General features: G+C 40.0%; 1 protein-coding gene across 1 annotated transcript in view; it reads right to left on the bottom strand.

Annotated features, from left to right (window-relative positions):
• Window positions 1–26,369, bottom strand: part of LOC108244213 (copine-8) — a 148,406-nt gene that overhangs the window by 10,583 nt on the left and 111,454 nt on the right. Inside the window, exons 16-20 of the mRNA XM_017430195.3 lie at window positions 26,199–26,326; window positions 22,347–22,449; window positions 19,842–19,899; window positions 19,276–19,349; window positions 16,714–16,911 (exon numbers count right to left, since the gene is read on the bottom strand). Of these exons, the coding sequence (XP_017285684.2) occupies window positions 16,714–16,911; window positions 19,276–19,349; window positions 19,842–19,899; window positions 22,347–22,449; window positions 26,199–26,326 (561 nt within the window). The remainder of the gene's footprint in view (window positions 1–16,713; window positions 16,912–19,275; window positions 19,350–19,841; window positions 19,900–22,346; window positions 22,450–26,198; window positions 26,327–26,369) is intronic.

Raw genomic sequence — 26,369 nt, 5'->3', positions numbered from 1 at the left:
CTCTCTCCAATAATCAGCGGGGGGAGATGAGGTGAGGGCACAACTTGGACAGATTGCAAGTCCTTCACACGTCCAACACACTAACTGCTAAGATTAAACAACCAGAACTTCATTGCAGAACCACTGAAGGAAACAAAGGAGCAGAAGTGTGAGACCCTCTTAAACATCGAATCAAGGCCAGACTGAAGTCCTGATCACCGTCCCTGAAAATATCGCATTCAAGACAAGTTTCACAAATTTAATCAGGTCTGTTAATATGACCTCTAACTAAATCATGCTGGTTCCTGTTTTTGCACCCACATGCTTCAGGTGCAAAAGTTGTCTTAGCAGCTGAGGAAGTCAGCGGCTCCAAATTGTATAAGCCCCTGTCACCAAACCAGAATAAAAATCAGCTTCTTCTATAATCTTATTTTACCCTTGTTGCACTCTCTGCCACTCTGGTTTGAGGCTCTAATCCATTACATGTTTCACCCTCCCCTGGCTTTCTGAACCCCTTAGAGTTACAACAGAAATCTTTGTGGGCAGTCTGGCCCTTTTAACCGTTTCAAAATTCAAGTCAAAAAAGAGAATTTATGTTTTGCCATCCTGGTTTAGTTGAGATGACCTTTAAGTTAGCATAAGGGCTGCTTTTAACTCCAAAGTGTTAAATCTTATTATGTTGTTATCGCCTACCACCAAAGGCGTGTCTGTGTGTTTGTTTGATTATAATGACTTAATTTAACAACATAAGATGATCTCAGTCTAAACCTCTAGCATGCAATATGGATTCCTTCAAGGATCGTGAGGCCTACAGACTATATTCACACTGCAGGCAAAAGTGTCCCAAATCCAGTTTGCTTTTGCCCATATCCAATTCATATCTGAATTTTGTATGACAATCAGAGTGTGATAAATCCAATTTCAAATTTGCCACAGGTCACTTTCATATTTGGTACTAAATCACATACATATCTGATGTTTTACAAATTGATCATGTCGCATTTCATCCGACTTTTATGTCATTGAAGTCGGAGTATTCAGAATGATCCAAATATTGCTATTAACGCTACCAATGTCAGTTTAAAGCTTGGCACTCCCCACGTCTTTAGCTACAGAACAAAAGCCCAGTTTTTTTAAGTTCCCCTTGTCCTGGTTGACTGAGAATCTTCACCAACATATGAAACTAATATTAGTGTCAGATTGTATTGATACTAGCATGATGGGATGGATGTTTGAGTTTGTTTCTACGTTCAGTACGTCCCTCTCATTCCAGAAATGCAACTCTGTGCCGGAGTAGACGGGAAACGGCAAGATCAAATGTAAACATTGGAGGAAACAAGTATATTAGAAAATAATTTAGCTGGCTCTGACTGCACAACAACTTTAGAATTAATACATACCAACTTGTTTAGCATGCATATTTACTTCTGTATATTAATATTGTCAAGACAACATACCATAATAACACTACCAAGCTGCACGCTGTACAGCAGTGTCTGTTTCCTATTGGGTTGTAGCTTTTGTTCAAAATATTACATTGACATATCATGTTTTTGGTTTTCTTTTTAGTAGTATTCCAATTAAAGTTTCTGATTATAGTTTCAAGTAGGAGGTGACCTTAATAGCACAATAACTCATCATAAATTAAAAGTAATACAGAAATAAACAGAGTGAAAAGCAGCGAGGGCTCATTAAAATGTTGAACAAGCCTATAACGAGGAAGAGAGCAAAGTCTACTGGCTGTAATTAGCACACTGTCACTTGTTACACTCTAGCCCACGCTCTTAGCACGTCAGATTACTTCCCAACAGCCTCGACCAATTGTTTGTTACTATTCTGAAGAGCAACAGGCAAACAACTCATATCCAATGAGGCCTGTGGTCACTAAGGATATTTACAGTGGATCTGTGACGAGGTGTTTGAGTGACAGAATGTAACAACTGCGCTATGTAACGAGCAAGCAAAGCAGGAGGTTATTACACTTTGCTTCTTCTGCTAGATGGCCAGGTATAAGACGTAATGAGTGAATAGACTTTGTTTTTTTGTAACGGACACAACAAACTACCACTATAAAGGCACAAAATATATTTATTGCTAAACAAGCAAGAAAAGAGACAAAAACTAAACACCAAAACCCGGGTGTGCATAACTATCACTCCCTGAATTCAACACTTTGTAGAGCGTTCATTTGCAGCATTTACAGCAGCTTGTCTTTTCGGGTTTGTCTCCACAAGCTTGGTACATCTAGTTACTGAAACTGTTGTCCATTCTTCATGTTCAAACTGCGCCAGCTTGTTCTTGTTAAATGGGGCTGCTGCTTGTGTCCAAACAATCCTTTAATCAAACCAGAGATTCTCAGTTGGACTGAAGTCTGGACTTTGACTGGACCATCCCATGACATTTAACTGGTTCCTCTTAAACCAGTTGGTCAGTCCCTGCTCATGAAATACTTTCCCACAGCATGGTGCTGCCACCACCATGCTCCACTGTGGGTAAATATTTTCAATATGATGAGGTTTGGCCAACAAGTTTAATTTTAATTTTTTTAGACCACATCACCTTCTTCCACTTTTGCCTTTTGGAAAATTCCACAACTTCTGCCTTATTTTTTTCTTTAATCAACGGCTTTTTTATGACCATTCTTCAATGAAGCCCAGCCCTGTGCAGTTTATAGTGGTCGCATGAACAGATGTTCCCATCTCTGCAGAAGACTGGCCCAGCTCCATCAGGGTTATCTTTGGCTTCCTGGGTGTTTCTTTGATTCATTCTCATCCTTATCTGGCCTTAGCTTTGGTGGATGGCCCTTTCTTGGTAGGTTTGATGTGGTGGCATAATTTGGGTTTGGTTGGTATCTTCTCTGTTGTAACAATGCTGCTGGGCAATAAATCTTACTGTTGGAAAGCCTGTTTATTGCACCTTAAATGGTGCCACATTTGTTTAGAAAATGCATTAGTAGGTTGAGCAGCAGAGTTGAGCATATGGATTGCACCCAATGCCAAACAGTTTAATTTGCTATTTACTCTTGCATTGAGCTGCTGGGACCCCAGTGCCTAATTGGCACCTGACTGTCAGCACCTGTGAGCAACCAGTGACAATCCCATATATCCACAGTCTGGACTAAAATCTATCCTCCAAAATGAGAACTCTTGACCCCAGAGCGTGGGGTTTATCAGACTACCTCCAGAATTTGGAAGTGGAGAGGATGTAATAGCCTGCCTGCAGTCCTGAACTAAACCCAACAGAACACCTGTTGGATCAGCTTGGGCGTGCTGTTTGTTCCAGAGTGACTAACACAAAAACATTGGCTGACTTGTAGACAAATGCTGGTTGAAGAATGGGATGCCATACCCCAGCGGTTTGTGACCAAGCTGGTGAGCAGCATGAGGAGGAGGTGCCAGGCTGTTGTGGCTGTGTATGGTTCTTCCACATTCTACTGAGGCCCCTGTTTGTTAAATGAGTAAATTGTTACATTGCCAATATGTCTTGTTTCTTGAGACTTCAATTATCCAATCCGATAAACAACACCAAACAAGTGTCCAATACAGAATAAGCTGTTTGGCAGAGAAGATTTGGCACGTTTTTCATGAGCGCAAACCACATATTCTATTCTGCTGCTCAACCCACAAATGCATTTTTCTAACAAATGTGGCATTATTTAAAGGAAAACAAACAGGATTTCCAACAGTATACATAAGATTTATTGCCTAGAAGTATTGTTACAGAAAAGAAATATTCAACCAAACACAAATTTCCAATTTGTGCTACATTGTGATGGTTTTTTTTTTTTGTCTTTCACTGGTAAGCAGATGTTGCCATGATCATTTAAAAAAAAATAATTTCTTGTCTCTTCATGCGGCACTAAATAATAAATCGAGTAAAATGTGAATGTACAAACAATGTGTCAAAAAGTATAACAAGTAAAAGAGCTTTGAGGAATCGTTGAGCCATAAACTCCAGATGGCTCAGTGTGAGAGAGAAGCATCTCAGTATCTGATGGCGACTGGTGCCGTCGTTGCCATGTGAAGTCCTCAGCAAGCCAATCACCCTTCAGATGAGAGGAAAATGATAAAAATCTTTTTTTTATTGTTATTATTAATTCCAGAAAGATTTTTGAATTATGAAGTTCTCCTGAATAGACAAGCAAGATAAAAAATAAACCAGTTTTAGGTTTCTCATGTTGTTCCACTGTTCTGTAATATGACTTTAACACCCAAAGATTTGTTACTGTGTATCGTTAGGGTATTAAAATGAACATCGATGCTTTCACGAGAAAACAATCTCTCCATAAAAAAAAAAAAAAAAACTTTAATATAACCCATGGCTAGATTGTATTATTCAGTCATTTAAACAAATACTACAACGAAACAGATTTATGTTAAAACACAGCAACTTTAGTTGATTGTATTCAGTTTTAAATGAACATCAAGTGTTTTCTTTTCTCCTTTTACCGTCACATGACCAGAAATACTAATAATAATTTGAAACGTCCTGCTGCTTTCGTATAGTCTGAAGGACTTTACAGACTATGCTGATACTAACTGGTGTAAATTAAAACAAATAGAATATTTCTAGGATGAACTTTGAGAAAATTTTACTTAAATGTAAAAGAAAACGTTTGTTGTTCATCACTTATTGTGGGTGTGGTACACTGATATTGGTTATGTCTTCAGCTGCTATTGACGATGTAGTGTTTATTTAATAGCTTTATAGTAACTGTCATGAACTGGGGTGAAGGAGGCGAACCCTGAGCGCAGACTCATATTGAAATGATAAACTAATTTATTGAAAATAAAAGGCAAACCAAAACAAAGGCTGACGTGGCAGCAAAACCTGAACTAAATACAAAAACATTAACTAACTTAACAAAACATGAACAGACCTGAGACAAGAGGGGAACCAAACAGAGCATTGGAGACGACGAGGCACGAGCAACTGGAAGGATGGCACATCAGGGAGGCAAAGTATGACAATGAACCAGCAAGGAAATGTGGAAAGTGACTGGGTTTTAAAGGCAGAGGGTGATTAGTGGAAGTGGGCACAGGTGAGATGATTATGGAACTAGAGGCAGGTGTAGATGGGTGAGAAAAGGGAAGAGAGAGAGAGGAACTGAGGAGAAGTGAATGGTGGCTGAGGCACAGGGGAGAGACAACTAAATAACACAAACAAACTCAAACATGAAGACAAAACAAAATACAAAAACCCAGATCCTAACAGTAACAAACCAACCTGTCAGCCTTGTCCTTCTCCTCAAGGTTTCCTAAATAAAAACTAAGGACATTCACTTGTTCAATTAAGATGTAAAGACATAGTATGTAACAATTAAAAGCAATAGCTCATTTCTTTTGAATCATCATTTAACTCTGATCAGGCTGATGAGCTAAGGATTAGTCTGAGCGACGCCAAGACCAAAGTGGATTGCTGAGATCGGACTTGTTTAAGGATGGCAGAAATCTGCTTTGGGACTGTCCCATTAAATAAAAATAAGAATTGTTCATAACATTTCCACAGAAACCGACTTTAAAAGATCTGAGCTATTGCTTTAATGCCTTCTCATTGTCCTAAATGCCATCCACTTTAATCCAACAATAAACTGTTTTAATTTGAAAAGGCTAAATGACAACATCAGCAATCAAGTTGTGCAAATGTTTATTTAGTTTATATCCATTTTTTATTTTATTTGTCTTCCTTTTTTGTTTCTTGATTGATTTTAAAGCTGTTACCTGTTTTTTTTTTAAAACCCATAATAACTGTGTTCTTCTGTTTCTCAAACATATACCTGTATGGGTTTCGGAGACATGACTGATGTTTACCATCCTTTTTACCATCTTTCATGACAGAAGTGTAAAATATATAGAACACCCACGCCTTGTTTGGACCAACTAAATGATTTAATAAACATTTGATATAAGGAAGTGGTTGTAGACTCACCGTGTCATTAAAAACTTGGGCTGCATTTCTCAGCCAGACTCTGGAAGCTGGACAACGTCCATCCTGTTGCTTCAGATCTGGAGATAAATGCTGGAAAGGTGTCATGGTGTGAATCTACTACAGTGTCCAGGATCGTTTGGAAATTGTTTTTTTTTGGCAGCATCAGTTTGGACAGGTGTCCATCATCACTGAGAACATCTCACGCTGTTTGCTGTATTATCTAACACTCCAAAATGGAAACATTTAGTAGGATTTCTACTCTAGAACCCCAAATAAGAGCTTCATAATAAAAACAGGAATGAACTACAACAACGTGGACTGGATATGAATATTTATTTAAAGACTTTATTTCTTACAGATAGTCATTTCAAACAAATTTGTCACTTGTGGCTTTCATATTTCCTATCACTAAAACCTGCTTTGTCTTGTAATTTCACTAAAATCAGGAAGTAATTTGAGGAAACAACATGTATCAATGGACAAATCCTTTTCAAATGATTTTCTTTGTGTAACTGCAAGCATCATGCAAAAGTTATGAATCACCCTTTAAAGTGCTGATGATAAAGGTAGCAGTTTGGGCGATAAATGTAGGCCTTGTCTACACTACTCCAGGTATTCTTTTAATTTCATTTTTATTTGGTGTATTTAAAAACTCGAAGTCGAACAAAAACGCCAAAGCAGCCATGCTTCGCCACTAGGTGGCGAGAAAATTCACATTAACGACCCATCAAAATACAGAGAAAGCACATGCTCAGCTCGTCCAATTGGCGTGTATTAAAACTGGATGCCGTATGGGATCCTGGAAGTTGAAGCCTGAAGTTTTAAGTCCTGCAACTGAACAAACAAACTAAAAAACAAAACTCAGATGTTTGTTTTTTTTTCCCGGTTGTTTACGCTTGTTGATTTACATTGTTCTTACCTTGCTGCTGTATGTTCAAATAGATATATTTTAATCTGTTTAGCTGTGCTTAGCTACTTCATGTTTAAAAGAAAGGCTATGTGACACCATGATTGTGTGCAGGGGAGTAGGCAGGGCTTAAATCCCCACATCACTAGTGCTCAGATGCTGGTTACAAAAATACAACATGGCTGCTCTTATAAACCGGGTCTTGTTGGCTTCAATTCCCCGCACCAAGAGCGAACAATTGGTTTGGTATAATACTATATGTATTATAAAATATGTTGATGGCTTGTCCTAGGAGTTCTTTTTAAAAGGCAACTGGACTTCTTTTGTTGTTTTTGAAAGAAGTTTTCTTCCCATTCAAGTAGATTCTATTTAAAAAGTGTGAAGCTCCAAGCTTTTAAACTTTTCAGATTGATTTGAGAAAGCTCTTCGAATAAGAAGCAAAAACATATTTTTAAAACAAAAAAAGAAGTCCGGTCACCTTTTTTAAAAAAAATGTTAGGATTTCTAGGTCCTGGATGACTGAAAATCACCAACTTTTCTAGCTTGGTTAAATATTCTCCCACTACAACTGCAGCTCGTTATTTTTCCTCCCAGTTATTAATCAGCATGGATCAAGAAAAGAGATTCAGATGTGGACACCGCCCCCCCTGTAAAAACGGCTCTATTGTTGTTTTTGTTTCCAGAACAAAAAGCAATGGGGGGCATGTAAAACAGGCTGCCATGTCATGGTTTCTTTAAAATTGCATTTCGAGTCAACATGGAGACACTAAATACTTTTTTTTTCTTTAAAAAACTCCACTTTTCTTACCAAATACATTATGTGTGTAAACAGGAGGTGCAAAATCAGCAAAAAATGTCAGTTTTTAAAAGTATCAGGTGTAGTGTGGACAGGGCCTTGCTGTCAAATACAGCTTCTTAATACCTTTTAAAGATGTCTTTATGATGCTGGATAACAATACTCTTAGCCAAATGATTCTGTTCTCTGAGGGCAAGACAACCCTTTGGTTTTTGTTGTTGTCCCCCCCCCCCCATTCCCTATTTGGATCATTCTCCTGCTCTTTCTCACCACTTCAACAACTGGGGTTTAAGGGGCGACGTTAAAATAAGCCTGACAGAGAAGAGGCTATGCGTCAATATACAGAGAAAGAAAAGAAGATTTAGTCGTCAAACAAAAACACCTGAAGTCATTGCACGATTCCAAGATGGATGAGTGAGCTATTTAAGGCAAACAAGTTCTTGAAGTAACACACAAACATGACATAAGTACAATTATTTGTTGTTCCGACCCCCCAGCACGTCTCTGTTGGCAAAAAAGATCCACACATGCAAACTTAGTGCATGCTCAAAAATAATAATAATAATAAAAAAAAAAACATCAGGATATTAGAACAGAATATTGATCACAAGCATTCAATTAAACCACTTTATCAATATCATATTTTACAGTTAACATAGCTTATGGTACATGTGTGAAGGGTATTTGGGCATTTATGTGGCCTGGCATGCAGACGTACAGCCACCTCAGAGGAATGATTTAGATGCGATGGGAGGCAGCGAGGTGGATGCCAGCTTCTTTTATGTTGGCTTGTCCACATCTAACACAGTGTTTTTTTTTTGTTTTTTTTTTCTCCCTCTCCTCTTCTGCACTATAAATGCTTTGACTGTAACTCCCACACAGAGGCAGCTTCACATTACAGTTCAATGTGACAAACCTAATGCTTTTAAAATTTCCCCCGAGGCTGGATTTGCAAACAGATTTTCTCATCCCCCCCCCCTTCCTGAGGGCAAAACAACAAACCTCAAAAGAAAAGATCTACATATTTTAATATCTAAACACGGAACAAGACGGAAGCAGCAGCAACCTGACAGGGTTTCCTTGATTTGATTTGAAATGCTGACCTTTTTAGGATGCCAAAAAGATTTTGTCAGATTAAAAAAAATAAGACGACTGTTTTTTGTAAACCTCTCCCCTGAGCAGTGATTACCATCTAACCACAGTCGCCACATCACAAACCCAGCTGAGCACCAGTTAGACGGTACTCTCAGTCACGAGGTAACATCTTTCGGAAGAATCGTGTTTAATCCATTTGTCCGTTTACTGAAGAATTGTTGCCAACAATCAGCTGTTTACATGACCTATAGAAGCTGAACATCCCACTGAGACGCTTTAGGTTAGGTTTCTTAGTTTGTTTGTTCTGGATGAGAATAAAAGCTTGATGGGGATGGTTTGGGAGAATGTATTATGATTTCATAGCACAGAAAATCTTTAAATGGAACTCCAAATGATATGACTTCTATTGCTTAATACAGTGGTGTCCAGTCCTGGTCCTGGAGGGCTCATATCCTGCATGTTTTAGATGTTTCTGTGCTCTGACTCACCTGATTTGAATCAGTGAGTGATTAACAGGCTTCTGCAGAAGTTTACGACCTGCTGAAGTGCAAAGAAACAACTAAATCATGCAGGATAGTGGCTCTCCAGGACCAGGATTGGACACCACTGGCTCAATAGAACAGCACTGGTCTCAGGCGGAATCGTTAAACGGCTCGAGTCTTCTTTTTGTTATTATTCAAAGGACATCCCTTCCACTTGCAGTCCACAATTATGACTGCAGTTGCAGTGCATTATGGGTAGTGACAAGAGCTGGTCAGAACGTTTGGGTTATGGGGCCTTACAGTGAAATAAATGTGCTTTCCTCTTCAATTTGAACACTGAGATACTGTGGGTCAGAGAGGATGAAAGGTAAACAAGAAGTGAAGCCTACGATCCCTGTTGAACAGCCTTCACTACCAAAGGCAGAGAGTGTTTGATGTGAGGAGCTCTGCCTGCTGTCATCAGCTGCTCAAGGTAAAAATATTGCAATGTGCTGAGCAGCACTGGTTATTTGACTGAAGACATTTTTATTCTAGTTACTGGACTGGTAAAGTCATGTTTAAACTGTTCATATGTGGCTTGGCAATGATTTAAGTTGATTTTGTGCTTGAACGTTCATTTTTTTAAATGGCTAAAAACAGGATGGAGTTTAAAAAAAAGAGGTAACTGTATTAACTAAAGGTGGAATCTCACTGAGCTGCAAACTGTTGGAAAGCTAGTTGGTGAAAAAAATCCCCCAAAACTGTGGGAAAACTGTGAGAAAATATGGGACTTTTCAGATGCAGTCTCATTGAACTGTTTGAAACCAAATAATTATCAACCCAAAACACAGCTAGTTTTTGAAAATCAGGGCATTTTTTATGTGCTTATAAGTCTGCATTCTTGGCTGTGCAGATTATTTTATTGCCCACCATAGTAGTCGACCCCAAGTTATAATTTAGCCCATTGGAGTAGACTTTTAAAATGCAGACAGACCAGTTTTTCAACAATTACTATTACTGCCAGAGGAGTGCTCTGGTGCAGGAGTCAAAACACAGTTCTCTAGAACTCTGGAAACGGGTTGGAAACGCCAGTGGCAAAATTCAGATGAGTTTGAGACAAGTTAGAGATGCGCCACAACAACTTTGCGACTGCTTGGAGAGAAACATGCCGCACAATGTTTTTGAACGTGTTCGAAACTCAAGCGACAGGACGGCACACCTCTGCGACTCCCAGGAGGAAGGTAAGAATCCTGTGAAAGTCACGAGACACTTGGGGAAACGCCCTCATGAATATAATTCACCGGCTACTTGCAGTCCAGTGAAATACCACCTTAAGGGTTCTGAGTGAAACGGTGACACTCAGTCAGCATTAGTGTATCGGATGGTGTTCAATCTGAGAGCGCTTGGAAGAGTCCAAACATACTGAGATGAGCTAAATTAGAGCACAAGTAACTCTGCTGTAGTAAACATGCTGAGAGGAGTTCTTAGAGTTTTGCTTCTAAGTAAGCAAAACTCATTTGGCCACCAGTTATGAATTAAAAAACATACCTGTGAGGAATTAAAGGTTTAGCATGTTGGTAAAGGCCAACCAATAAATCTATTGGCCCCTTCTCATAGTTTAACAAGGGCCGTGCTCCAAATGTTCACTCCTTTACTCACGAGCTACGCTGACCACTCGCTACATCATGGTCAACACAACAGACAAAATAGGGGACAGCAAACAGCTCTGCTTTTGCATTTTGAATACTACAAAGGCTTCGCAGCTATACTTTAAATACTCAGTCAGGTGAAACACCAGCAAGCTACACGGGATTAGAGCACCTGAATCTGAGGTGATGGACAGCATCATTTTGCTGGTTTTGGCTGAGAAAATGTAATTAACATCATCTGTCCGTCATGATCTATTCACACGTGTCTGTTACACTTTTTGGTTGCACCGTATTCACACAGGCACAGACTGCAGCCGTAACTGTGTCAGAACCTCCAATATCCTCAAACTTTGACTTACTTTACTTTACTTTACTCATTGCACAAGATCTTTGCTTAAAACTTTGGTAAGCAAGACAGCGGGTGATATGCATTCAAGGAATTCAAGAAAACTAGTTGAATGCATTCATTTCTCTTGTGGCAGCTTGACTTAAAGCTCCAACAGAAAAATCAAGGCACAGGAACTTACCTAAAAAGGTACGTTGTCTTTGTTGCTCCGGCTGTACATTTCTGTATTTTTCGTTTGATTCTTTGCCTTTTTTGTACATAAAAAGTGTACCTTTAGGGAAACAAACCAAAGGTACAAAAATGGGACGTTACAGCTGGAGGGACAGGTACATTTACCTTTATTTCTAACTGGGAACCAAAATTGTTAACATTTGACAATGAGTCGATGTTTTTACTTGCGTCTGGTAAAATAATAATAAAAAAACAAAACCAACTGTCTTGTCAGGCTACTAATAATGCATTGCCCATGTAAAGCGCTGTCAATGTAGTTTGAAACTCAGTGCGTCATAAATTTGAATATTTGTGAAATAATTTTAATATTTAAATAACATACCCTATTAAACAGGAATATTTAGAGCATACTAAGGCCTAAAAGTCTTTTATTCAGATGTATTGGCAACAATGTCAAGGGCCAAGGGAATTTGATCAATTCTGGTCCATTTTTTTGGGACAATTTAGTATCTATCCACTGAAATTAGTACAAAACAATTTGGTTCTTGTTTATGATGATTGTCTAACACTATATATTCTGATGAAAATCTAGATCCAGATAAAAACCTTAGATCTTCATCCATCACAAGCTGCCTCCAACAAAGAAAAACAGACCCAGAATAAAAACTAAAACAAAAACAGCTCCCATAACTAGACTTAAAAAGCCCACTGTTTTGTTTGCAAGAAACCCTTTAGCCTTCACTCAGGCTTTATTTATCATATAAGTGTCATGCATGTTTCATATACAAACATGTTCTGGATGTAGAGCGTATATGAGTGTGTGGGTGAGAGACGAAGGTGGCGTCTTGTCGTGATAAATAAATGAAACGCCCCGCCTTCTGTTTAAGGAAGAGAGTCACAGAATCGCAGCAGTTTGATGTAAGTCAAGCCTTCAGAAAGCATTATGGACGATATTTATACTGGGTATTTACATGAAGACCGTTCCTGCTTGATCTGGCTTAGTCTGCTGTCAGTCCAGTCTAAATCCAGACTTGAGGCCAGTGCTACATTGTGCAATCCCACATCCCAGCTGTTGTCCACGACACGCACCCCTCCCCACGTGGAGGGACCCTATTCAGTCAAACTGAACCACCATCTCTGGGATGAGATGCTACACTTAACAGTATTTTAAATTTGGCAGAAAGACTGGTGCTACAGAGTTTTTTGATCACAAAGGTCTAATTTCAAATACAGTTTAAACACAACATGCACTACTCTTTAACCATTGGTTTATAAAAAATACAGGCCTGTCGTTCATGATTTAAATATGAATAACTTCTGTAAAAACATTGATAAGGCCTGTTAGTCATGATTTAAATATGATTACAGGCCTCAGTATAAAATGTAATACTTATATATGAGCAGTAAAGCAGCAGCATCACATAAACAGTATCATGATCAATACAAACAAAAAGGCATAACTCTGTACAGTGTATAAACATGTACAAAAATGTTGTATAAGCAGTTTATAAGTAGACGTTTGATCAAACATCGTCAGTTGAGAAGTATATTGTGATTTTGAGGCGTGAGTTTAGAAAAATGTTGTAAACATTCTTATATTTAATTTCTTGACTGAATAGGGCCCTAAAAACACAAGTAAAACGCACTGTACAGCATGGAACACACAAAGACAAGAACACATTTTCTCTTCACATGAAATAAAAAAGGGACCTGTGGAAACTGAACTGTGGGGGGATGATTGGCAGAGAATGGTTTGTGCTTTGCTGAGTTAAAGTTGTCATGCCCCCATAAACGGGCGCAGCGGCAGGACGAAAAGGTATCTAAAAGTGACGGTGCAACTACCTGAAAAACTAGAGGTCAATTATCAATTTCTGACCACTCGTGGGTTCAGATGGTGCTGTGGCAGACCCCTCGACAAAGAGCAGCAACTGTCTCCAAGGACATAAAGTGTTACAATATCTCCAATTAGTTCTTGAAAATATGTCATTAAGTAATAACTGACCAAAACCTGATGCTTGTTTTTGCCACCATGCTCTTTAAGCTGTTGTATCTGAGTGAGTATAAAACTGGTGGAGGGGTGAACAGATTCAAACATCATGACAGGGAAGTTTAGTTTAATTTTTTCACATGCAGATTGTGTTTTCCATACCAGGCCCGCCTAAAAGCTGTTGACCCGTCGAATCGAATGCCAACCAGATAAATAAGTTAATGGAGGTTCACTTCCAACCCTTCGATCACTACTGCAGTTACATAAGGTAGGGTCTGTTTAGGGATTAGACTGATGTCCTTTAGGTTTCCCAGGTTGCCTCAGTTCAACTAAACTCAGCATGGTTCAGGTTTTAAACAGAGACGCACATATCAATGATTGGAATCAGATGGTTTTCAGCTTGACTGGCTTGACCAGTAAGGGGTCGATACAACACTGAAAAATCTGTTTTTTCTTCTGATCAGTAAGCGCACTATAGCTAAGCCACTAGTTTGTTCTAGCAACAGAGCGTCTTTGGTTGCGGACGTTTTTATTAAGTGAAGAAGACTTTAAAGCTATGCACTGTCTGCAAAGTGTTTAAAAAAAAGCCTGGGGCAGCACAAAAGAGGCAACTATATTTTCTAAGGAGGATCTGCTGCTCAGATCCAATTTACCACTTTAGGAGCAAGAAGACTTCAGCAGACAACAGGAAGACTGGATTACAGAAAGGTCGCCCAGTTTAATCCTGAGTTTCCAATCGCCCCCTGTCGTCGAACATGTTGGATTTGAAAATGTTGGCAGCCTGTTGGAAAACTTTAAGCCAAAGTAAGACTATGCTTAATATCTGCTGTTACAGTTAGTGATGCTAACCGAGCTAGGTGCGCTAAATGCTAATAAAAGACATTAAGGACAGTTTAAGGATGTCAGCACTGTAATATTTTAGTTTCACAAGAATGGATAAATCCTATTTTACTGTAGAGCAGCATGTTGCACAGCCACTTCTCTGTCTCTCACATTTTCTCTCTCTTGCACACATACACATACACACACAGGCACAATGAAATGTCTTATCTTCTCCTAATATATATAATTTATGATCATTCACAGCAAGAAGGCGCTTAAAATAAGTAAAATAAGTACAGTCACAATAAAATGAAAATGACTAAATCAAATACATTGAACATTTAATTAGCTTTTTTTCACCTCTCAAATATTACTCTTTTTTTTTTTTAAATAGGTTTTGTAGAGGAAAAAATTGATTCCCTTTAATACTGCCCTTTTATAATAGAGGTATGCAAAATGAAGACAAATATTTTAAGGAGCTATAATTTGTCAGAAATAATTAATACTTTTTTACTTTACTTTTATTTGTACAAAACCCTGTGTCTAACGATCTGGAGTATAATATTTGTAGGTATCCTGTGGCTGAGAGAGAAAGCTCAGGAAGATGGTGCTCTTTTGGTAAAAATATAATATTTTTGGCAGTTAATGCTGTCTTATGAACAGACTTAAAAACAACGAGAAAAAAAAATATTATTAAATATTTTCTTAAATGATTTAACAGTTGTGTTTGACAAAAAATTAGAATGGGCCAAAATCCTTAATAGAAGGTCAGAGGTGGAAAAAAAAACGAAATTGGAATCAACCTGCAAGACTACATCGGGTATATTTAGAGTTTTAGGCTTTATTTTCTGGTAAAGTTGCGATAAACAAAGCCTACAGTTATTCTGATGTGTTGTCACCTCTCAGCATTGTAGCCAGCTTGTAAGAACCGGGTTAATGAACGTGTTTACGTTGCTTACTCTGTTGGAACAGCTGAAGACTGGCACGGTAGCAAAAAAAGCATGAACCCTTGGCCTTTAACCGTCCAGTGGCCTTTGGGTCAAAGTGACCTGAAGTCACAAGGACTTCTTTTGAAGGCTTCAGGAAAGTTAAAATCCTTTGAAAAACAATCTTTTCAAGTAAATTTGGTAAAAAGCCACCTTTAATTCCTTCAGGACTGTTTGGTACTGGCACATACGTAGATTATCTACAAATTCTTTTCATGTGAGGAGATGGTTAGCTACATGTTTCTAAATTTTAGAGGTTACTGGTTTGAACTTTTCAAAGCTCTAAAACAGCTTTGATCCGTGTGGATAGTAGAAGTGAAGCAGCTAGTCTGTTTGTTGGCTGTTTTGTATGCGCATATTTACAGTGCGTTGCCATCGCTGAGGCGTGAGTCACCTGATCTGGCAACAACCAAAGGGGTGTAATAATGACAAAACTTTAGTTTGGCAAACATTTTGTATAACTGGTGAGAAAGACACCGGCTTGTAACTTGTTATTCACAAAAAACAAAACAAAGAAAAGAAAGAAATTGGCAATCCACAATACCGTGAGAGGTAGAGACATGTACCACAAAAAAATAAATAAAAACGCTTCTGAAGCGCAACGTGATTTCACAAGAAAAATAAAAATAAAATAACAAGATTTAAAGCACAGCACACAGTCAGGCTCGGTAATGAGATGTGTGTTTTTGACTTCTGGGCTTAGAGACCCACATTTCCAGAACCTATGGTGAGCACGGTGCCACTGAATGTAATCTGACAAAACTGTAAGGCTGGTTCGGGTTCCTGCTGCATTTGATTAGACCAGATTCCCAGGCAGCACAGCTTCCCTTTGGAGTCAAGGCATGTGGGCGGAGCCGAAAGTGGGAAGATCTCGGGAGGTGGCGGGTTTGTCTGTGGCTGAACATGGCGTCCGCAGCGTTGGTGAGTGAGTGTGGGAGGGGCAAAGCCCTGAGTGTGGGACAACAGTGCATGCTTGTCTTAAACTAACACATGCTCCATTTATTTAAAAAAAAAAGAAATATGTACTGTACACTCTTTAATATGTCTGTTTGGTTTTTTTCTTTTTTACAAATTCACAAGCTCCTGTTTCTGCAGCCGAAAAATAGGAATCTGAAAGGTTTTCACATTGATCGGTATAAATTTTTCTCCTGAAAAAGACTCCCCCACATGTAAACATTTCTATATCAAGGGATGCGATTTTGTGAAAGATAGAGGAAGTGGAAACCGAGGAAGAAAAGCAGATGGAGAGTGGGAAAAACAAGAGCCTCCCCAGTTTGGACTCCTTCAGTCTGGAAGCTGTCCTGTCTTCTCCTTCTAATACAGGCAAGTCATTTTTAAACCTTCACTGCAAATCTTCAAAAGGACAACCAAAATCCACTAAAGGCCCTTCTCCTTTAAAAACATGGAAGCATCCCAGTTGGGGTTAACCTTCGCGCCCAAAGTGCAGCATGAGTGAGCAGGCAAAGTTTCACCATGCGCTCAAAAGCTTCCGGTGAAGAGTTCGGCAAGAAGAGGAAGCTCAAAGAGAAGAGAAGAGGCCAGGAGAGTCGGCCAGCTGTCGTTGGGGGCCTTCAGATTCGGCTTACCCGTCTGGTGTGGAGGGGGTGGATGGCTGGCGGAGGACACGGGGTGTAAGGGGGTGGCAAGGGGCCGGGTTTGATCCCACGGGTCCTCATGTAGGATAGGAACTGGTCTGGGATTTCAGCTAGCACTTCCTTTGCCAGGCGAGCCATGCTGAGGATGTGGTTTCCTCGCCGATCGATGTAGTCTCTGAAAGGAACAAACTAAGGAGGGAAGGAGGAGGAATGAGGAGGTGGGAAAAAGAAAATACGATCGTCAGGTTACGTGTATTTTGAAGAAGGAGTAGAGCAGACAGAAAAGAGCATACAGGCTTTTTTCACTAAAGAGGTTCCAGTGCTACAGCTGGTTCTTAACTGGTCCTAGTTAACAACTGGTTTGGTTTTCCACAGTCAGAGAGCCAACACAGAGCCACGTCATTATGTCACATTAAATGTCTCCGACAGTAAATGATTGATCCTCCCTCTGTTGGATTCTGAGTTTCTGCAGAGGATCAACGAAATGCTTTATCTCCGCAGATCACTGGCTTTGTGTCATAACTCCTGCGCGTGCATGACTTAATCTCCCCAGTCTATTTTATACACAGTTTTAAACAACAGTTGGTGTTTGCGAACGCTCATTTCTGATCTCCAGTCATATTTGTCATTGCTCCTGCAAATGGGAGTTACGCACGGCGTTTCAGCAGGATCCCTAAACACCAGCTGGTGAGGTTCAAAAATGTTAATAAATGGTGCTTGAAACAGTGTTTATATAGTCAATTGACAGCAGTGATTGTGAAGGCAGCTCTGATCCTCGACCCCGTCTGCCAATTTACAAAACATTCACAAACTGTATGAAGTGTGAATCTTAAACACCCGGACAGTTTATGGTGAACACACAACAGAGAACCCAGAATGAAATGCTGACAAAGACATGAAACGACACCTTCTGCCTTGAAAACCAGTGTTTGGAAGTAATTTAGCTTTACTGAAGTGACCTTGACCAGAGTCACACTATACTGCGTATAGCTCATTGGTCTAGGGGTCTGATTCTCACTTTGGGTGCGAGAGGTCCCGGGTTCGAATCCTGGACGAGCCCTTCCATAACTACTGTGTCCAGGAACTCAAAGGAGGCTTTGTGACCAGCTAAAGGTGTAAGAAAACAGTCTGAAGTGCTTTAGATTTGACAAGCCAGTTTAAATACATTAGCTCAGTGGTTAGTAGTTGAGGCCTAGTCCCAATACTTGCACTATACTGAAGTGTGTATTCAGTTGAAGTTAAGCTTACAAGCATGCAAAAATTGGAGAACTAGGACAGTATGGGATCAATGTCATCATCTTGCAACATCCAACATGGTGGGACCGGTCTCTGTTTTGGCATTTTAAGGTGCCAGTGCAATTTTAAAAGCACAGTAAAAGTAGTATAGTTTCATTTTTACTTTGCTTCATTTATGACAAAAATATTTTGCTTCAACGTGAATAAAAAGTCAAATTTGAAGTAGAATAACATTACACCATAGTGTTTCTGCTTTGTACAGTTATGACAAAGTTTGATAGTATTCACACATGTACAGTAGAGTGAAACAATAATTATTTCAATGCTGTACATTTGAAAACTGCGTTTTTCGTGGCAGACGCAGCTCTGTCACCACTGCCATATTTCCGGCTTTTAATTCAAAAAGTCCAATGCAGCAATGAATCCTGGGCAAATACTTCTGCCTGGATGCGAGCTTAGCCAGAGGGTGGATGTAGGACGCAAAGGTTGCGGGGCTAAAGAGTACTCAAGAGAATTGGGACACACTACGCACTCAAACCCTTCAGCATAAGCACACATTTGAAAGACACAAAGTTAGAAGTGCGAGAATTGGGACCGGGCCTTGGAGATTTGATTCATGGCAGGAGTCACATGTTGAAGTGGGCAAGACACTGAGCCCCTCATTGCCTCCGATGTGCCCCATTGGTGTGTGAATGGAGTTTAAAGAACTGATTAGACTCCATAGAATGATTTATTCAGATTAGCTTTGTAGAGATGTAGTACAGTGCTGCATGAATGTGTGTGTGGATGGGTAAATGAGGAGTGAGATTGTGTTGTAAAGCACTTTGAGTAGCCTGGTTGGCTAGAAAGGTGCTATGTAAGTACAGTCCATTTACATATATGCAAAATTTATACAATTTCACCCGGGGTAGAAAAAATGAAAAAAAAAAAGCTAATGGTAACTGACTTCTTTTCTCCATTTAGTTCCCAAAATCTTGTTTGAGTGAGAACTGTTTTATACTAGAGTGAAGAGTGTGATTTTGGCTGCATTGAGATGCATTAATAATTGTGTTGCAATCGCACTGTAATTTAATTGAATCACGAGTTGCCTAAAGATTCCACCCCTATCGTTTGGCGGGGAAAAAAAACACACACTCAGAGGATGTTTTGAGGATTGACATAATGAAAAGAGAAAGAAAGAAATGCCTAACTCAAAGTAAGTGGGTCAAGCACCGTGACTTTTTCTCGTTAATCGCATGTCCTACATTTCTGTAAAGACCATCTGCCGAGCGAGCAAACAGTTGATCAGTCAAGGGATTACATTTGAATATTCTGTACCTGAACAATGTCCCTCTCGGCATATCGTCCCTGGGATGAGATCCTCTCTTCATCCCCGTCCAGCTCGATCATTTCTACAGAGGGAAGCACATCAGTCAGGAGACTTAAAAGGCTGAACCTCTAGTGAGCAAACAAGCCGCACGATTTCAGTGTTTCAATCGGCTGATGTCATTAGCATGCCACGGGCTTGCATTTCCTGGGAGACAAAAGTGGACTGATGCAGAGAATCTGCATGGCTGAGCGTGATGCCGTGGGGCTGGAAGTTACAAATAACTGTGTGCTCGGGGGAAGATGATAGAATGTGTTTAAGCAAAGCCAGCAATGAGCACCACAGGGACATAACGCAGCCACGCACAGCGGCTTCAGAATTGTGATAATTGGTGAATCTCATTGACTTCATGGGCTTGTTGCTCATCGAGAGTGGGCTTGCTTTCACAGAGGACTGCTCTGTAGATTGTAAACAACACAGGAGGGGGGCGAGAATTGTGACCATCCCCTTGTAAGGAGCAAGAAAAAAAACACCTCTAGAAGGGGACACACACACACAAAAAGCTTCCTGTGCTTACCATCAAATTCTGCTGGTCCGACCCCCACTATTATAATCGACATGGGCAGAGATGCAGCCTGGAAAGGGACAGAACAAGCACATCAGAGGCAGAAAAAGAAGCAGTGCTCAGTCTATTCACCATCTGCTATCTTAAACCTCACAGGCTGACAGAGAAATACCCCTGCAGTTTACTAACTGCATTTGAAACGTAACAGTCCGTGGAAAGGAAGCTCTATAGGAAAATTCATCACCATTATTAAAAACAAGTGGGGTTCGTCCAATTCCATCTGCCATTCCCAGTGTGCTTCATGAAGCCTCCCGCGAAGCTGGTTTCTAATTCCATGCACCTACAACCCTGTCTAAATCTCCCAAAGCTTGACAGCTCAAAAATGACTCTCATTTACATCCACCTCTGCCCTGAGCCTCAGCCGAAAGACCAATCTGCATTGCAATATTGTTTATTAAATCTTAGCCGAGTGGGACGGCGAAGTACAGCTCGAGTGATGAATGGAGGTTTTCCAGAGTTTCATAACTTCCCGTGGTTATTAGATAGAGGCCCAAATTGCCTGAGAAATGAGGGGCATGGAACCTCCTCAGGCTAGTAAATAATTACTCTCAGATCTTACTTTACAATAAGATTAGATCACATTGGGGGGGAGGAGGAGGAGGCTGGATGCTCGGCATAGCCGGGCAATGAGGAGCGGCAAGCTCAGGAAACTAGGGTTCCGAATGTTTGAGCTCACTCAAAATCACGAGACACATTAACTCTAATCACACTTATTAGAGAGGAGAGTTATTAAAGCTGAACACAGCAGGACTACAACAGGAGGTATCGTGGAGGAAGGCAGTGGTAACCACGCTAACATTGCTGTCTCCTTCCTCTTTCTTCATTAGTGCAGATAAGAGACTGAAAGTAGGAAGCACTAGCAGGCGGTGTTCCTTTCACTTTGGGTGTTTGCTGTCTTCTCAGGACCGTTGTTGTGCGATTTGTTTGGTGACTTACAGGGAGTCTCCTGAATAGGCTGTTTTATCATTTTAAAATGCACGGACAACACAAAGTTCTTTTTCAAATTATTTCTGAAGAATTTTTAAGGACGCCAGCGCAGCTACTCCTTGAAACTCCAAAATACGTCAACAATCTTCTGGATGGTTCAATAGCAACTTCCCTGACAGCAAACCTTCTGTGACAGGCAGACAGAAATTCAGAGTATAATGTAAGCCTCAAATAAAGCCACTGTGTGAAAACTGTCATATTGGAGAATTCTTAACACTCCAAGTGGCAGAAATGTTTGGTTGCCATTCATGTGAAATTTTGTCTTATGCAGAAGATGTGAGAAGTCAAACAGACCCTTCACTTCCAGTTTTGAAAAGACAATTCTGAGCTTACGAACAATGGAAGTCAATGAGAGTTTGAATGTGTGCTCTTAGCATTTTGGAGGGGATTTAAGAGAAAACTACAGGTTATTTAGCATTTAGAGACACACTGGATGAAAAAACACAAAACTGCCCAAGTTTTGCTGTGTGAACTGTGTAAGAAGTGGAAACTTTGTGGAATTAACAAGAATTTATTTGCATAAATTTATGACAACAGCTCAAAAGTTGGAGTGTGTGACAATAACACTAAGCTGAACATCATTCCATCCATTTTTTTTACCTGCTTCACCTTTCAGGGTTGTGGGGAGCTGGTGCCTATCTCCAGCAGTCATTGTGTGAGAAGCAGGGGACACCCTGGACAAGTTGCAAGTCCATCAGAGGGACACATCGAGATTGAAAATGTCATCACCATTCACACTCTCACTCTCACCTCAGGACAATTTAGAGTTACGAATTAACCTAACATGCATGTTTTTGGTCTGTGGGAGGAAACCGGAGTACCCGGAGTAAACCCACATGTGCACAGGGAGAACATGTAAACTCCACCCAGAAAGGCCTCAGACCAGGTGGTCTCTGCGACTTTCTCACTGGGAGGCGACAACTCTAACCACTGCCCCACCGTGCCACCCTAAGCTGAACATTCTGTCGTAAAATCTCCAAAATTCATAAAACCTATCCCATTTTGTAAAAAAAAAACAAAACCATAACAGATATTAAAATACCATTTCAGTCTTGTACAGCCCAAGTTTTTCAGACCTATTGAAACTTATAATGTTGTTTTTTCTAAGAAGTATGTCTGAGCTCTAGTTTCAAAGAGCGCTGAGTTTGTTCACTTGTTTTACCAAAATCTCAGTGGTGTTTACATCAAAAATTGTTGTAATTTTTTTTAGAATTTCATCCATGTCGTACAATGTACTGTTACCAACAGTAATGACATACTATTCCTTATTAGGCCACATATTTTTATGTTTTCTTTGCATTGATATTCTCAAACCTGTAGGAGGTGTAGTGAATAAAACTTGTGACAGAAACAGAAAAGTAATGGTGGAATAGTAATGAGGGTGCTTCTCTACTTGTGAGCTGACACCATGAAATCAAGGTGACATGATGAATCATTTATAAACAGTTGGAGCGTGACGTGTTACTGTACATTGACTATGGACTCCTTGGTCTGTGCCATGTCTGTGATCACGCCGTCTGAGATGATGAGGAGGATGAAGTACTGCGAGCCGTCTGTCACTGCTGATGCATACCTGCAGTCAGAAAAGGCAAGAGGAAAGAAGCAAACTAGTTAAAATTTAATAAATAAATAAAACAAATTAAAGAGGCGCACCAGATGGTTGCACCACTGACAAGTTTTCTTTGTCCCGGGGAGAAAAATAATGGAATATTGTGCAAAAATTAACTTGCTGAAGTTGCCCCTTAATGAGCCCCTCTCTCAAACCCCTTTGCCTTAGCAATTACATTCCCAAAATCTCATATTAGGAAATGACTCCTTAGAGATCAATACAACAGTAGTCTTATTGTACCAAAGAAAAATGGTCCAATTAGAAAATCCTTACTGCTGTCCAAAGTAATGTATATCACATAAAATGTAGATTTTCCATTTCTTGTTATTGGCTGCACAATTTATTTTTAGAGGGCAGTTTTAAAGCGCAGCAAAACATGTTGGTCATTGAAACTGTCGTCAGTAAAGCAGTGATTCAGAACTGTCCCAAACCAAAGCAGTTTCTGACGTTTAATTATCGCCCACAACTGAAGACAAAAGGGCGATAAGGTTCTTGCCCGTGTTTGTGTGTGTTCGTTTGTCTGTTGTGTTGACTAAATTTCTTAAAAGCCATTAATGACACTTTCCGAAAGTAATCACTGGCTGTACAGCTACAGCTGATAAATCTTTGGAGTCAGTCAGATTTAAGATGGCCACCACAGCCAACTGACTTTGAGAAACACAAAAATGGCTATAACTCAGTCAATTTAAAAAGCATTGAGCGACTTTCGCTCAGTGTTTGTGGTGTGGTTTTAGCTGAGTGTCATCTCCTAAACTTACTCTAAGCTCAAGCTCTTTGCTTAACACTTCGGCAACAACTGTTGGAGTCAACCCTGGTTGTTTGTTAGCAAAATATCTCCTAAACTACTCGAAAGATTTTAATGACACTCCCAGAAAGTAATCATTGGCTGTACATCTACATCTGATCAACATTCGGTGTTACCCCAATTTAATATTGCCTACAGAGGCAACCAGCCTTAGCCAACAGAAAAATGGCTATAACCTGGTCAAATTTACAGATATAGAGGTAAAAATTGGGTATGGTAGTAGCTGAGATTCTTTAACAACACATAGTCTGAACGCTGACACATCTCTTGAGATCTTGCAATACTACACGGTATTAAGCACAGAGTTATTTACAAGGTTTGAGCAAAACAAACAAATTATTTCTCACTTAGTTTAAAACTGGCATGAAAGGAATGCTAAGCTTTTAATTTAACCAGGCTGTTGCTTACAGAAGTGTTGTGACAGCACTGAAAGACACAGAAACAGTGAAAGCTATAGGTTTATATATGTTAGGATTGTACAGGTAGCGTAACTTGTACATAGCAGGCATTTAACATTTACAGTATTTCCGGATTATGAGGCACACTTAAAAGCCTTCAATTTTCTCAAAAAACAACAGTGCGCCTTATAATCCGGAGCGCCTCATATATGTAAGAAGCTGTAATGTTTTAGTACAACTTTGGTAAACTACAAAGCCGCACCGCTTGCAGTATTAATGCTCAGTTATAGTGGCACAGGGCACGGCGAGCGGACCTGAGCAAGCGCTGTAGGCATTTAAACTTGACGCTTACGTCGGTGCAAAATTCTTCCGTGAGTTTTGAACCGTTTGATTATCTTTGTGATCTCTCATAGACGGATCATATAAATGCTGATACAGGCAAACCAGCTCCGCTAGAGCACTGAAATCGTCCATTTTGAATGGAGCATGGCGTGCGCGGTCCGAACGAAGTTACAAAACTTGGGAGGTGCACGACGATGTGGCTTATAGCCCGGTGCGCTTTATATATGCCAAAAGTTTGAAAATGGACCATTCATTGACAGTGCGTCTTATAATCCAGTGCACCCTATAGTGCAGAAAATACGGTACTTTACGAGAAAAATTAAATGAAGTTGGGTAATTTAGGATTAAAACAAACATTTGTTGCTACAACTCAGAGTCAGGTCTTGTTTATTTAGCTGCGAGCTAAAACCGAGCTCTTGTCCTTTCCATACACCAAGGGTAAATGTTTGAAGTGATCTAGTAGGACAATGTTTAGGGACTTTAAGAACCGTCTTACGCCAAACAGCTGGACGCTCAGGAATCTGATGTGACACCGTGTCACTTTTTTTTGTCCAGCGTCTTTCTGGCTTGGAGTCAGATGCTCCACAGAAGTGAGCGGCGAACAATGCAGCTATTCTCAGGCTGAGTGGGTGGACGCAGCTCGCCGAGAGAGATGGGATTTGAAAGCCGATGATGAAAGGTGGGAAAGTGCTCGTTACAGTCAGTCTGGAGGATCATGAGACAAGATCTGGCAACAAGGGATGTCAGGTGGGAGTTGGAAGAAACTGGATTACAAAACAGCCAACAACTTTTTTTTTTTTTTTTTATCAGCTCCTATGTGTAAATTAAGAAAGTGCTGCTGACAGTTTGGTTTAGTATCTGTAAACGTGTGTGTTATTTGTTTTACATTTTTTAGACTGCAAAAAAGTAGATCCTTGATTTAGTTGCTCTAAAATAACCTAAAGGGATAGTCTGGACTTTTTGAAGCGATCTTCTGTGGAAAAGGTCCAAATGATAGCTTAGCTGTTGAAGGTAGGTGTTTGAGTGATCTCACTTTGGAGAAATATATAACCCCAACAGGACTGATGAGCTAGTATGCAAATGATATTTCACAGACCTTTGCAGACTATCAGTTTAACAAATCATGTTTATTATTGTCCACCTTTCATCTTTCAACGACAGGCCACAATAACAGTGTGTGTAACAATATGTGTGTGTGTGTGTGTGTGTGTGTATCTGGTCTATTTGTCTGTTAACAAAATATCTCATAAACCAGTGGTCGTATTTAATGAAACTTCAAGAAACTAACTGTCACATGATGTACATCGCCAACTCATTAACCTTTGGAGTCAACCCAACTCAAGATGGCCACTGCAGCCAACTGACCTTGGGAAGCACGACAATAGCTACAACTCAGTCAGTTTTAAAGACACTGAGCTAAGATTTGATGGGGTATTAGCTGAGAGTCATTCACAACACCTAGTCTGACGGACAACAGACTGAGCAAGACCTTGTGATTATTTGTTAGACTGCGCTTAACGTTTTTGCAGACTGACTAAAAGGGCTATAGCTCTGTCAGCTAGCTACAACACTTCCTGTGCAGGCTGGGATGCTTCTGACAGAAATAACAGATTATTTCTGCTAAAATAGCCATATATTGTGAAAGTGATGAAGATTTAAAGGTTTAAATAGTAGAATTTGCATAAACTGCTGGGAACTTTTGAAGAGTTGTTTAAAATGGTATTGATTCTCTTTGAAAGTGGGTCTACTTGGACAAGCCAACATTAGCTCATCAGTCCAAGGTCCAAGACGAACTACTAATCAAGATGCCATCAATCCTCTTTGGTCTTGGCTGAGTCTGAATTAGCCTTTAGCTTGTAACTGACATTTATTTTGAGAGACGCTTCTATTTTTCTTTCGTTTTTTTTTTGCTTCTTCAGCTTCAAGCAGCAAATCAAGCACTGTGAAGAGCCTACCTCTAACGCCTAAACATAATGTGTGTCCACACTGTTACAGTAAATATTGATAACACATTTATCTTACCTTATCTCTCATTTGTCTCAAAGACTACAGTACACAACCATGGCTCAAAATCCACCAAAGATGATTACTCTCATGGGAGATTTTTCCTGTTGGGAGTTAAAAAATTTTTTGTCCCAGGTGGGATTTGTGTTCGTCAGCTGCTTTACCTGGCCACATGGTTGATAACGGGGGAGAAGTGGGTTGGTCCGTAGAGTCGCACAGTTTTTAGACTCTGGTAGTAGGCCTCCAGTACTCCCTCGATGCCATTGCAGTATGGGTTCTGTGGATTACCGTTCTGCGCAAAATCAGAAAGACAAACAAGCTGGATGAGTCCTGAT

This window comes from Kryptolebias marmoratus, linkage group LG11 (assembly GCF_001649575.2).
Source record: "Kryptolebias marmoratus isolate JLee-2015 linkage group LG11, ASM164957v2, whole genome shotgun sequence".
Lineage (NCBI taxonomy): Eukaryota > Metazoa > Chordata > Actinopteri > Cyprinodontiformes > Rivulidae > Kryptolebias > Kryptolebias marmoratus.
Note: the sequence above shows the minus strand (reverse complement) of the source record. Positions and strands in the feature narration are given on the sequence as shown.